The 15,392-nt window shown below is 43.6% G+C and overlaps 1 protein-coding gene across 1 annotated transcript in view; it reads right to left on the minus strand.

Moving 5' to 3' along the window:
- Positions 1-15,392, minus strand: part of LOC128687561 (cadherin-AgCad1) — a 107,352-nt gene that overhangs the window by 40,666 nt on the left and 51,294 nt on the right. The window contains exons 27-30 of the mRNA XM_070084114.1: positions 6,595-6,733; positions 5,987-6,097; positions 4,010-4,176; positions 1,164-1,277 (exon numbers count right to left, since the gene is read on the minus strand). Coding sequence (XP_069940215.1) covers positions 1,164-1,277; positions 4,010-4,176; positions 5,987-6,097; positions 6,595-6,733 — 531 coding nt within the window. The remainder of the gene's footprint in view (positions 1-1,163; positions 1,278-4,009; positions 4,177-5,986; positions 6,098-6,594; positions 6,734-15,392) is intronic.

Here is a 15,392-nt window from a genome sequence, read left to right on the forward strand (position 1 = left end):
TCATATCAAGATTTAGGGGGGAGGCTAGTCATAAAAAGATTTAGGGGGGAGGCTAGTCATAGCAAGATTTAGGGGGGGGTGGCTAGTCATAGCAAGATTTAGGGGGGAGGCTAGTCATAAAAAGATTTAGGGGGGAGGCTAGTCACAGCAAGATTTAGGGGGGAAGGCTAGTCACAGCAAGATTTAGAGGGGGAGGCTAGTCATAGCAAGCTTTAGGGGGAGGCCAGTCATAGCAAGATTTAGGCAGGGAGGCTAGTCATAGCAAGATTTAGGGGGGGGATGCTAGTCATAGCAAGATTTAGAGGGGGTGTGGCTAGTCATAGCAAGATTTAGGGGGGGTGGCTAGTCATAGCAAGATTTAGGGGGGCTGGCTAGTCATAGCAAGATTTAGAGGGGGTGTGGCTAGTCACAGCAAGATTTAGGGGGGAGGCTAGTCATAGCAAGATTTAGGGGGGAGGCTAGCCATAGCAAGATTTAGGGGGGAGGCTAGTCGCAGCAAGATTTTGGGGGGAAGGCTAGTCATAGCAAGATTTAGGGGATAGGCTAGTCACAGCAAAATTTTGGGGGGAGGCTAGTCATAGCAAGATATAGGGGGGGGCTAATCACAGCAAGATTTAGGGGGGGTGGCTAGTCATAGCAAGGTTTAGAGGGGAAGGCTAGTCATAGCAAGATATAGGGGAGAGGCTAGTCATTGCAAGATTTAAGGGGGGGGGGGTGGCTAGTCATAGCAAGGTTTAAGGGGGGTAGCTAGTTATACCAAAATTTAGGGGGGGAGGCTAATCATAGCAAGATTTAGGGGGGGTAGCTAGTTACAGCAAGATTTAGGGGGGGAGGCTAGTCGTAACAAGATGAGTCATAGCGAGTTAGTGTACACTTCTACTGAGCTCTTCCTTAATCCGTAATTTTACAAATACAAATTTCAAGCATTTTTCAGTATGATATATTGTTTATGCAGAAATGGGCGACACTTGAGTTCATGCGGAAAGCTCGTGGTTATACAGAGCATTTTAGGCAAGATTTTAAAAGCCTAATTTAGGACTACAAGGGAATATCATTGTCATTTATTAAATATCTATCACATATCACACGAAACTTTAAATTCTGGTAAACACATTAATTCCCCCAACTCCATAAACGTTGAAACATGATTTATTTATCCTTACCTCTACAGTAGCAATAGGCTTGCCTATGTTGTCATTTTCGGTAAAACTTGCAAATATCATACTGTCATTGAACACTGGTGCATTATCATTCATGTCCTGCACCAGTATTGTCACCTGTAACGAGAGAACCAGTTATATACAGGTAATTTATTTTTATTTATTATTAATTTGGACATGATACATAGATGTACAAAGAAATACAGTGATTAAGTGTAACATGCTAAAAGCCCCTTGTATGTAGAGCATTATGGGCAGGCTTAAAATTAACTTGAGATTAACTAAGCAATGATATATTCAGTGGTAAAAATGATAGTAAACAAATAACAATTAAGCAAAAATGAGTACGTATTTCAAAGACAGATCATATGGTCATTTGATGAGTTACTGTGCATTCAAGATAATGGAGTATTCTATTAGGTAATGTAATTAAAAAAAAAGTTTGATAGGGTCACAGGTTATAATTTATGAGAAACAGTTATGCAGTATTTATTTAATTGTGGGTGAGTAAGTTGTTTTTAACAAGACTTGAATTTATAAACAGTGTTTCTTTTATATTCACAGGTAATGAATTCCAGATTTTTGGGCCTTTTATGTGCATTGAATTTTTGCATAGTGTGAGATGGACACGAGGAATATCAAAGAGTGATCTGTGCCTTGTGTTACGGTCATGTGTTCTGTTGAGGCTGGTAAGGAGAAGTTTGAGTGGAGGGTTTATATCCGAGTTAAGTGTTCTATGTATGTAGTAGGTACAACAATAAGGATGGATGTTTTGTATAATGGGTAGGCTTAGAGTTTTGAATATTGGTGGAGTGTGCTGCCTGTAGTGGGAATTTATCATTCTGACTGCAGCCTTTTGTTGGGTAATTAATGGTCTGAGATGGTTTATTGTTTTTGAGCCCCATGCACAAATTCCATAGGTGAGGTAAGGGTAAATGAGTGAGTGATATAGGGCCAGGAGGGCTGACTGTGGAACATAGTACCGTATCTTCGATAGTAATTTAACCTCAATGTCAGAAATACACCATATGCAAAACAAACTTTTCCTCGTCTTCATATCTGACATAAACAGAGATGTGAGCCACATCACAGTGTCCTCCTTTGCTGATAATACCAGAATTTGCATGACAGTGTCATCCATCGAGGACACTGCCAATCTCCAAGTGAACATGGACAAAGTCTCTATTTAAATGGGCGTCAGAAAACAATATGAAGTTCACTGAAGACAAATTTCAATTACTCCACTATGGAAAACTCGAGGAAATAAAAACTGCATTGGAGTATAAAACAAATTTCAACCATACAGTAGAGTGAAAAACTAATGGTAGGATGGTTAATGAGAAAATTCAACACAACAAGGGATGCCAAGCCAATGATAATTATCTTCAAGTCGCTTGTTTTCTCTCTAGGCTTTAATATTGCTGTACACTAACGATCACTTTCAAGGCAGGCGAAATTGCAGACCTGGAGATATAGAGAACTTTCACTGCACATATAAGTACAATAGAGCACCTAAATTGCTGGGAACAGTTGAAGTTCCTTGACCTGAACTCGAGACCAGTCGAGAAAGATACATGATAATATACACTTGGAAAATCCTAGAGGGACCAGTCCCAAATCTCCACACGAAAATCACTCCCTACGAAAGCAAAAGACTTGGAAGGTGGTGCAACATTTCCCCCAATGAAAAGCAAGGGCGCCTATGAGACAATACAATAAGTGTCAGGGGCTCAAGACTGTTCATTTGCCACTCGGCATACATAAAGGAGATTACCAATTGACCCCTGATTGTCTACAAAAGGGAAGGGGACAGACACCTAAGTCAGTACCTGACCAGCCGGGCTGTGGTTCGTACGTAAGGTTGTGGGTAGACAGGGAGAGATAAGCAAGAAGGTTGTGGGTAGACAGATAGGTGAGGAGGTTGTGGGTAGATGGGGAGAAAGATAGGGAAGTAAGTTCATTCAGGTACAGGTACACTTGAGTACAATTATCTTACTTAGTAACATATGTATGAATTGCCAAGAATAACCACCAAAAAGGTCAGTTAAAATGACTTGTTTCCATTAGGGTATGATATGTCCAGTGACCTAACTAACAGTCGTAGCATAAGACGATGGACAATCTAAGATTAATTACATAGGCAGGAAACATGTATATTATTGCTGTAACAGAAACCTGGTTCATCCTGAAATAGAAATTATCTTCTGAATGCCACCTACAAGGTTCCTAAGACGAGAAAAATGCATCCAGTTTGTTCAATGGTTGGCCTTGCCTGGTAGGCAACGCTCTCGCCTCTCACACTGAGTGTTCGTGGTTCAATCCCCGGTATGGATGAAACACTGGGTGGGTTTCCTTACACCTGCTGTCCCCGTTCACCCTAGCAAGTAGGCACCCGGGTGTTAGTCGACTGGTGTGGCGCATCCTGGGGGACAAGATTGAAGGATCCAAATGGAAATAAGACATATACAGTTCTCTATGACGCACTGATTTTCTTAGGTTATCCTGGGTCGCTACCCCCCCCCCCCAATAAAAATCTGGACAAAATCGTATTTTATCCTAATAAGCAATTTGCGTTTGTTTCAAGAGAGTAGTGTCCATCACACAATGAATGTTGATGCCTTGTGACTACTAAAAAATATAAAAATTAATAGACCCCTGGTTGTGTTGAAGAAGGCACTGAACAGACACCTAAAGACAGCACCTGACCAACCGTATTGTGGTTCATACGTCAGTTTGCGTGCGGCCAGTAGTAACAGCCTGGTTGATCAGACCTTGATCCATTACTAGGCCTGGTCTCAGACAGAGCCGCGGGGGCGCTGACCACAGAAACCCTCTCCAGGTAAACTCACCTCCAGGGTGTTGTTTGTTGATTGTATCTTGTCTTCCTCCTTGTTATACGTCTGGATTTGAACTTGATATTCCGACTTAGATTCACGGTCGAGACCATTGGGTTTATTCTTTAAGCTGAGTTCTGTTACGGTGTTTTTAACAAGTTCAAAGTCGTCAACATTGCCTCCTGCAGTGAAGAATTTAAACAATAAGAGAATCGCAAATAATCAGACGACTTGACGGCCTGTCCTGGACACTTATCAAACTGCGACTTGATAATGGACCAGGGTAGACCGAAATGTATTTTGAAGTTTCCTCTATAATAATAAATGATAGTAATAATGATAATAATAATACTCATAATAATCTTTCTATAAGTACATGATTCAACTATACACTATATTCTATACACTATACACTCAGGCTCTCACAACTATCTCGTAAACTTCAATGACTCCAAGTAGCTCGTCAGAGACACGGCATAGCATTCATTAGAGATTTGCCGGTACTTCCGGCCCGGCGCGGCATAGCAAATCAAGCATTCTTTATGTCATTCTCTCGCCACCACACAGCACTATCATTCCACACTTCTTTTTTTTTGGGGGGGGGGGGAGGTGTAATGCAATTGAAAAGGTCCTAAAATTTAAAAGGGTGTACTATGAAGGCCTTTCCAAGCTCCTCTGCATAGAAGGTTCATAAGAGTTTACGATATTCCGTAAATTCTTTTGAATGTGACTGATAAAGCTACCCGGGGGGAGGGGGTCCTGAGACAGTATTTATTTCTTACTTATCTATGTTATTAATTACTACCGATCCAAGAAAAGGGAGGGTGACTGTCATTCATTGGATCAAGAGCTCGTTACCAGCATCTAAGTACTTCCTATAGCTGGGTTGGCAGCGCATTCAGCTCACACAGTGTGCGTGGTTCGATCCTCGGTACGGGTGAAAACACTGGACGTGGTTCCTTAAGACACCTGCTGTCCCTGTTCACTTAGCAGTAAATAGGTACCTAGGTGTTAGCAGACTGGTGTGGGTCGCATCCTGGGAACAAAATTAACCTAAATTGCCCGAAATACTCGGTATAAATAGGGGCTTTCTATATATTATGTTACTGATGTCAGCCATGGTCTGTATAAGTTGTATCATGTACTTTTAGAAATAAAGATTATTATTATTATTATTATTATTAAGGTGTCAAAGCCATGTCACTTTAATAATTGACACGACTCAAGCGAGTCAAGCTTACCTTTACTTAGACACGACTTAAGCTGTGACTATATTCAATACATACTAATGTGAATAATTTCTACAATCTTTTGTCACCTAACGACCAATTTCCAACACTCTCTCCACCTACCACCCCTCAGGGAGGTTCCTTGATGCTGCTGAGGGGCTCTTGATCTCGGGAATTGGATCTGTGCTCCAGTTCCCTGAATTGAACCTGAATGCCTTTCATCCCGTCCCCCCCACATGCACTGTATAATCCTATGGGTTTAGTGCTACCCCATGATTATAATAATAAACTTCACCTACCAACAACTTCCAACACTCTCTCCACCAACCAACAGCTTCCAACAATCTCTCCACCAACCAACAACTTCCAACAATCTCTCCACCTACCAACAACTTCAAACAATCTCTCCACCTACCAACAACTTCAAACAATCTCTCCACCTACCAACAACTTCAAACAATCTCTCCACCTACCAACAACTTCAAACAATCTCTCCACCTACCAACAACTTCAAACAATCTCTCCACCTACCAACAACTTCAAACAATCTCTCCACCTACCAACAACTTCAAACAATCTCTCCACCTACCAACAACTTCAAACAATCTCTCCACCTACCAACAACTTCAAACAATCTCTCCACCTACCAACAACTTCAAACAATCTCTCCACCTACCAACAACTTCAAACAATCTCTCCACCTACCAACAACTTCCAACAATCTCTCCACATACCAACAACTTCAAACAATCTCTTCACCTACCAATAATTTCATAGTGGACGGTGTCGTAATTTGGAGAGTTAGGGTCATCAACATTGGTATTATCTTCATCGGTAGCATTAAGGAATGTTGCATTAACATTAGGGTCATTTTCTGCCAATAAACAAAAAAAAATCAAAAGAAAAATCAATTATACAAGAAGTTTTGTAAACAAGAGTTATATATGTATACATATATTATATGTATCTCCATTGGGAAGTGGAAAAGAATTTTTCCCCCGTAAGCCATGCGTGTCATAAGAGACGACTAAAATGCCGGGACCAAGGGGCTAGTAACTCCTTCAGTATAAATTACTAAATTTAAAAAGAACAACTTTTGTTTTTCCTTTTTAGGTCACCCTGATGAGATTCATTCTGAACCTGGGTCCAAGAGAGCATGTAGGCCATAATGAATTACAAAAACTGGATATGCTGAATGTTGAAGACAGAGCAAAACATAATAGAAAACTACGAGGAAGAAAAAAGAATTCAGGCAGCCACTTGAAAGATATTCCTCCGGAGATACTTTATTATGATAATAAAAGGACAAAGTGACTATGTTAGTGACTAATAATTTACCTAGATAATCAAACAGCATAGTGGCTAACTTACCAGTCATATAGAGCGTCTGCATACACGGTCCTAGGATACAAAAATAAGGGGGACTCTCGAAGACATTTGTGACGACCACTTGAACAGTTGTGAAGCTTTCTAGTTGCGGTTGTCCATTGTCAATAGCATGCAGGGATAACTTTTAAATAAGAAAATAATAAATAAATAAGATATAAACAACTACTGAGAGAAAGATGGGCCAGAGAGTACAGTAATGAGAAGCCAGAGAAGTAGGGGGGTTCATTTAACAATGCAATACTAGAGTGTACAGCAGAAATTTTGGGTATAGGAGGGTGGGTTGTGTAATTGATGGGTATCTAGATGGGTTGCGATCTTGCTTTTTAGGACACTTTCAAAGATTTTTATGATATGGGATGTTAACGCTATCGGTCTGTAGTTCTTTGCTATTGCTTTACTGCCCCCCTTTGTGGAGTGAGCCTCTTCAAGGGGGGCTCCTTGGCGTGGTGAAGAGGCTCTTGGTCTGAGGAATTAGACCTGTCGGTCTACTTCCTCAGACCGAACCTAATTACCCCCCAATCCCCCGTTCCCTATCCCATCCTCCCCTTTTTCCTATCCTCCTCCTCCTCCTCCTCCCCACTCTTCCCTTTTGCCCCCTTTTTTTTTTTTTTTTTCCCACAGGCACGCTAGTTCCTAGGTAGGGGAAAGGGTACCGGGGTCCATCCCATTCCGTTGAGGTTCTTGGCAGTGGCGTAGTCTGCCGTGGAATCTGGATTGCCTGGGGATGTCCTGATCCCTCTCCGGTATCCCGGAGGGTGGCTTTGGGTGTCTCTCAGGCGATGGGTGTATCTCTGGAAGCCACCTTTCAGATTCCGGGGGTGGTGGCCGAAGGAGGTATGCTTTGTGGTGGATTTCCAGCCGCCCTCTCTTTTGTCCACTGAGGTAGCTCGGCAGATGTGAGGTTGCTATCCCGGATTGCCGGTTTACATTTACTGGCATGATGGGTAGGTTCCATGCTGCATCTGTGCTACTTGCGGTGCTGAGGTCCTCTTGGGCGCGGAGGGAGATTTCTGGCCCTTTCATTTCTCCTAGGAACTATCCCTCCCCGGTCCCCCCTTTTTTTATTCTTTTTTTTATTTTTATTTTCTTTTCTTCTTTCTTTTTTTTTCTTAAAAACAAAAAGAAAGAAGTAACCTAACCATGGCAGCCCTAGTCCATGAACCTGCTACCCCCGGGCCCCTTCTTGATACCGCACCCCGTTCTGACCCCGCCTTGTCTTTGGACCACTCTTCGGACACTCCTCATGCCTCTGTACCTCTTGCCGGTGCTGTTTCCTCACTCGCTTCAGGTACTGAGGCCTCGACTGACTCCTTCGATTTATCTGACCTTCGCTCTCCTCTGACTATGCTTCCAGCCTCTCCCTCTACGGTGCAGCAATTTTCGAATTGCCGGCCCGTTCCACATTGGACCAGCTCTGGTCCCATGCCTAAACGCCAACGACAATTACCTGCTGATGATACTTCTCCACCTTCTCATTCTTCTCAGAAAAGATCGACACGTCCTTCACTACCTTTCCACGCTCAGTTTCAGACTGCACAATGGACCAAATTCTTCACTTTACGACCGACTTCCTCTACTGCCTATCTTTCTGACCACAGTATTGGAAGGCACTCCTACGCCATGTTGGTAAAGATATTTCTTTTCATGCTCTTAAGAGCGGTACGCGCATCATCACCGTACAGAATGCTACCCAGGCTCATGAGCTTTCTCGTCTTTCCCATATCGATACTGTTCCTGTCACTATTGAAAAGCATCATTCCCTCAATTCTTGTAGTGATACCGTCATTCTGCCCCATACCATAGTTCAACAAAATTTCCAGACATGTGGCACTGACATTCTTGAACAGCTGGAACTCCAAGATCTCCCAATCCTCAAGGTAGACACTTCCGTTCTTCCTGCCTACGGGTGGAGACAATACCCTAGCAATGTGGCTCGTTTAACTTTTGACAGCCATGAACTCCCATCCTCAGTTTATGTAGCAGGACATCGGTTGCAAGTTCGAAAGGTGATCCCTACACCACAATAGTGTAGAAATTGCTGGCGATTTGGCCATCCAGCAAAATATTGCAGATCTATCGCTGAATGCCCAGTCTGTTGTGCCGATGACCATTCTAACACATCTTGCAATCGACCTCCCTCTTGCCTTAATTGTCATGAGGCTCACCCTTCATACTCTCGCCGTTGTCAAGTCTACTTAAACGAGCAGGAAATCCGTTACCTCAAAGAGGCAGAAGGTCTCCCTTATGCCATGGCAGTTTCTCATCTCCGCCTCCAAGGGAGACTACCTCGTGTTTCTTATTCCCATGTTTCAAAACGTCCCCCCACTTCTGGTATCCCATCTTCTGCACCCACCTCTGTGGTTACCTCTCCCATAGTCACTCCTGTAGCTAATTCTTTTGCTGTCCTCGGTTCAGACGTCCCTACTTCAACGTCTCAGTCTGATCTCGCTTCTTCGTGTTCTCTCTCACAAGCCTCAGTAGTGACGAGATCTCGTATGACACCTCCTCCCAATCGTCCCTCTACTTCTCAAAAGTAAAAAAAAGGTCCGTTAACACCTCCTACCCATCTTCCATCTCCTCATTTTCCCTTCCCTGTCTCTGTACCTGGTTCTCCCCCTCTCACTGGCTCTGTTACAAGTGTAGAGGTTCACCCTCCTCCTCGTACTGTACCTTCCTCCCCTGTTCCCTCCCAAGTTTCTTCCTCTTCTGCCACCTCCCAGGTTTCTGCCTCTTTTGTCCCCTTCCATGCTTCTCCAGTTCCCTCCACCCTTTCGCCCCCCCTACCTTGGTACAGTCCATTACAGTTCCAATCTTTACTCATCCTCCCCCTACCATTTCCAATATTGTCTCCCATACGACATCTCTGAATTCTGAAACACTTGAAGCAATCTCTGAATATATTGCAGAGACCAAACCATCAATGGACACTGATCCACCCTCCGCTCCTTCTCTCTCCTCTACTCCATCTGCGCAACTCCTTTCTTCACAGCGCACCGTTCCTTCGCTGCTTGAACGTTTTTCACTGCCTCCGCATGTGGACTTTTCTAACCCCTCTAGTCCATAGGAACCCTTACCTGTGGATTTCAGGTATCTTTATCATTGCCAATCATGGCCTATTTACAGTGGAATATACGCGGCCTCAAGGGTAATTGGGGTGAGCTTCAGATGTTACTCTCCCAGTTTTTCCCTGTTGGTGTTTGCTTACAGGAACCAAAATTACACTCTGCTGTTATTTCTCCCATCTCAGGCTATAATTTATTGTATTCTTCAGATCCTTTTCCTGATGGGACCTTTAATGAAAGTGCCCTTCTTCTACGCACTGATATTCCGTACCATCTGCCCGAAATGCCTAGCCATGCTAAGCGTTCTAGTGGTACACTCTGTAATCACAATTTTACTACATGTAAACCACATAATAACCAAATTTCTGTAAACTCAGCATTGTAATCCTTATAGAGAATAAACTTTGAATTTGAAACTTTGAATCAGCTATTTGTTCGTACTTTGCTGCATTACACAGCAGCCCGTATCCACTTGCATACGTGGTATATGCTCTGTTCTTTATATCTCTCTCCTTCTCGGGCATTATCTATTCCGGATATTGCCTTTCTTGTTTCGTCATTACCACCACCGATTCTGTTACTTGGTGATTTTAATGCCCACCATTTCCTCTGGGGGGGGGGGTCTCACTGTGATTCCCGTGGCATTCAGTTAGAGGCTTTTCTTGCCATCCACCCCCTCCATGTTTTAAATACAGGTACTCACACTCTCTCTTGCATCGATCTCTCAGTCTGCTCTTCCTCTGCCGCATTAGACTTCACTTGGTCTGTTCTTCCGGACTTACATGACAGCGATCATTTCCCAATCATTCTTACTTCCCCTTCATATTCACCACCTCTTCGCATCCCATGCTGGCAATTTGATCAGGCAAATTGGAACCTTTACTCACACCTAACTGTTTTTAGAGAGATTCCTTCTTCGTCCTCCATCGATGAGCTTTTACACCTCTTCTCGTCCTCCGTTTTAACCGCAGCTTCTCATTCTATATCCCAAACTTCGGGCAGGCATTCTCAGAAATGCATGCCTTGGTGGTCTCCTGCTTGTGCTCGTGCAGTACGTTTGAAACGCGCTGCATGGGGCAGGTACCGGTACAATAGAACCACAGAGAGACTTCTTGATTTTAAGCAGAAGCGTGCGATCGCTCGCCATGTCATCTGTGACGCTAAACGCACTTGCTGGCGAGATTATGTCTCCACCATCACCTCTGCTTCCTCTATGAGTGCAGTCTGGAAAAAAGTACGAAAACTGAGTGGTAAATATTCTCCTGACCCAGCTCCTGTTCTGCGGGTTGCCAGTGTTGATATAGCAAACCCACTAGATGTTGCCAATGAAATTGGCAATCATCTGGTCCGTATTTCTCAGGGACTCCATCTATGCCCCTCATTTCTTTCCTCAAAGTCTGCCAGAGAGTTAGCACCCTTGGACTTTTCTTCTCTCAGAGAAGAACAGTATAATGTGCCTTTTACACTTCAAGAACTGGAGGCAACACACTCAGCTTGCCGATCATCAGCAGCTGGGCCCGATGACATTCATATTCGTATGCTACAACATTTACATCAGTCAGCCCTTGCAGTCCTATTACGCCTTTACAATCTTATTTGGTCACAAGGAGTTCTTCCACAGCTGTGGAAATCTGCCATTGTTCTCCTTTTCCGCAAACCAGGCACTACGGGACATGAAACCTCCCACTATCGTCCCATTGCTCTTACCAGTGCAGTTTGCAAAGTGATGGAACGCCTAGTAAATAGACGTTTAGTGTGGTATTTAGAGACACGCAACAGTCTCTCCACTCGTCAATATGGCTTTCGTAAGGGACGTTCTACCATAGACCCCTTACTACGCTTGGATACGTATGTTCGTAATGCCTTTGCGAATAACCACTCAGTTATTGCCATATTTTTTGACCTTGAGAAGGCATATGACACAACTTGGAGGTATAATATTTTAGCCCAAGCCCACTCCTTAGGCCTTCGAGGCAATCTACCATCCTTCTGTTGTGATAGAAACACAGGCCTTATCTCTAGGCTTTATTGAACATAGAATCTTCATAGTACTTCTGCAACAACAAAATATAATGACTAGTACATCTAATAATGGCTTCTACAGGGATGGTGATGTCTTGCATATGACAAGAGAAAAGTTATAACTACAGGCCACATATTTAAACTCACCATGTAATCTGCATCGCTGATAAATGGATAAAGTAGGAGAGAATCACACACCATGTGTTAGTGCCCATGACACACACCAAACTGTTGTTGTTGTTAAGGGCCCCTAGAGGTGGTGCAGTATTATCCTGCTGCTGCTCCCCACAGGACCAGTATCACTACAATCTCCCCCTTCTAAAATATCAGAGACAGTAATCTCCCAAACTGTTAGGTGGGCGACGTACACGTCCCGACCTTCGTAGCCCTTGAGCCTCTTCACCAGGTTCGATATTTTCCAGCGGGGTTTGATTAATTGCTGGAGCAGAATCCTCTATTTCCATAGGGGTAGTCTCAAGGGGCTTTCCAGGAGAAAACGAAGCATCTTTCACATCTATTGGTGTATCTTGAGATTCCACACTAATAGGGATTTCAACTGGGGCTAAATGTCTTGTAGATACTGTAGTCTCTTCACCATTTTGGTAGCGAATGTGGGCGTAATGTGGATTAGCTTGCAGGAGCTCTACCTCTTCCACTAAAGGATCCGTCTTGTTCATCCTACGGTGACTCTTCAGGAGAACGGGTCCAGGATGACATAACCAAGTGGGCACGGAGGCTCCCGTAGAGGAACGACGTGAATAGTTGAGGAGTCTTTCATGAGGGGTTGCATTAGTAGCTGTGCACAGCAGTGATCTAATAGAGTGAAGAGCATCAGGTAGGACAGTTTGCCAGTGTTGAACAGGTAGATTGCGCGACTTTAATGTCATTGTAACTGCCTTCCATATAGTACCATTGAACCACTCCACTTGACCATTGCCTTGAGGGTTGTAGCTTGTTGTTCTGCTGCAGGCAATACCTTTGCTAGCCAAAAACTCCTGAAGTTCGTTACTCATGAACGAGGATCCCCTGTCTGAATGGATATAAGCTGGCATACCAAAAATAGAGAACAACTGTGAAAGACAACTAATAACAGTTGAAGCAGCCATATTTGCACAGGGGAATACAAAGGGAAACCTTGAATATTCATCTACTATGTTAAGGAAATACCTATTCTGATTTGTGCTTGGTAGAGGTCCTTTGAAATCTATATTCAATCTTTCGAAAGGCTGGGTGGATTTTATGAGATGAGTCTTCTCTGGCTGATGAAAGTTTGGCTTGCACTCTGCACATACTCTGCATGCTCTGATCACTTGTCGCACATCTTCCACTGAGTAGGGCATGTTCTTTGATTTGACAAAATGGTACAGGCGTGTAACTCCTGGGTGACACAAAGCCTTGTGGAGAGCTGAGAGTGATTGCAAATCATGACATGCTGCTCCACAGTGGGACCTAGAGAATGCATCAGGTGAGATGTTCTCTTGACCCGGTCGGTACAGAATATCAAAGTCGTAACACGATAGTTCCATCCTCCAGCGTAATATCTTGTCATTCTTTATCCTACTTTTGTGCCTCTTGTCGAACATATACATCACGGACCGTTGGTCAGTCCTTATGGTGAAATGTCTACCAGTTAAATAATGCCTCCAGTGGCGAACTGCTTCTATGATGGCCTGGGCTTCCTTTTCTACAGCAGCATAACATTTCTCTGATCCTTGAAAAGTTCTCGAAAAGAAGGCTACTGGTCGTCCTGCCTGAGATAAGACTGCAGCAATGGCAATGTCAGATGCATCCGTTTCCACTTCGAATGGTAGGGACTCATCAATGGCTTGAACTACTGAGTTTTCAATGTCCTGTTTGAGAGTATGGAAAGCGGCTTCTGCTTCCTTTGTCACAGGAAATGTGGTAGCACTCAATGGGCGGACTTTACTTGAATAGTTGTAGATCCATTGTGAGTAATAAGCAAAGAGACCAAGAGTTCTTCGGAGTGACTTTTTGTCTTGGGGCATTGGAAGTTCCCGTAGAGGTCGTAGTCGTTCAGGGTCTGGGAATATTGAACCTCCTTCCACTACATAACCAAGGATGCTAAGCCTTTTAGTTGAAAAAGTGCACTTTTCCTCATTGTAACTGATATTTTTCTTCTTGGCGGCTTCCAAAAACTTATCAAGGTTTGCATCATGTTCCTCCTGGGTCTTGCCACAAATGGTAACATTATCTAAATACGCGTAGGTTCCCATGAGTTGCTCTTCCTGAATGAGTGAATCCATAATTCGTTGGAAGCAGGCTACCCCATTGGTGACTCCAAAAGGGACTCTGGTAAACTGATACAGGCCATCACTAGCCTGAAACGCTGTGTATGGTTTATCTTCATTCCTTATAGGGACTTGATGATAGGCACTCTGCAGATCAATTGTGCTAAACACGTAGTACTGAGCAATTTTGTTCACTGTATCGTCAATTCGAGGTAGAGGGTACCCATCAAGAAGTGTAAATTTGTTGATTGTCTCAGAGTAATCGATAGCCAGTCTCCGTTTCCTATAACCATCTTTAACAACAACAACCTGTGCACGCCAAGGGGAATCACTCGGTTCTATAATACCCTCCTTCAGCAGCCTCTGAGTTTCTTTCTCAATGAACATCCGATCCTCATAAGAATAGCGGCGTGACTTAGCTGATATAGGATGGCAATCCGCGGTAAGATTTGCAAACAGCTTTGGTGGGTCTACCCTTAAAGTGCTAAGTCCACAGACAACAAGAGGAGGCAGTTCACCTCCATATGTTAAGGTGACACTACCATGCAGCTTCTGAAAGTCCTGACCAAGGATAACATCAGAGCACAGTTGTGGCAGAATAGCTAAATGTACATCTTGATAATCCTTTCCATTAACTCTGAGATTTACCTTACAAAACCCTAAGGTCTGAATAGAGAGAGATGTTGATGCCATGGAAACGGTACCTGATGAGTGATGTAGAGTCAAGGAGAGCCGTTTAACTAAGTCAAGGTTGATGAAACTCTCTGAGCTGCCACTATCAATAAGACCATCTACTTCTGTTCCTTTGATGAATACTTTCACAACTGCCTTTGACAGTGAATTTGGAGTAGCCGCAGAAGTCACTGTTGCTAGAGTCGCATGATCACTGGAATGTGTGGAGGCACTAGCTCTTGTTGATGCATTAGCACGACATACTTTAGCAAAGTGACCTTTCTTGTGGCATTTATGGCACATTGCTTCACGAGCAGGACACTTTGGACGTGGATGTCTTGAAAAACCACAAAAGAAACACACCGTACCTGCTGCTGCTGTCACTGAGGCAGGTTCCCCAGTAACTTCATTGCAAGAGTCTTGGTCAGGAATTGCAGCACTTACCACTCGAGAAGGCTGAGTGGTACTGTATACTTCAGAATTCTTCTGGGCTGAATCTAGAGCTCTTGCCTGGTCAAAGGCAGCGGCTAAGTCGAGAGTTTTATTCTCCAATAAACGCTGCCTTATTATTGGTGATTGCAGGCCACTGATAAAAGCATCCCTGATGGACTCTTCACAATACTGAGCAGCTGTCACTGCTTGGAAGTGACAGTCCTTACCTAAAATTTTCAGTGCTTGAAAGTATTCCTCTAAGGACTCATCAATCTGCTGGCGGCGAGTTGCAAGGCGATAGCGTGCAAAGATTTCATTTGTAGGTTTAATATACTGAGACTTG

This window comes from Cherax quadricarinatus, chromosome 11, assembly GCF_038502225.1.
Source record: "Cherax quadricarinatus isolate ZL_2023a chromosome 11, ASM3850222v1, whole genome shotgun sequence".
NCBI lineage: Eukaryota > Metazoa > Arthropoda > Malacostraca > Decapoda > Parastacidae > Cherax > Cherax quadricarinatus.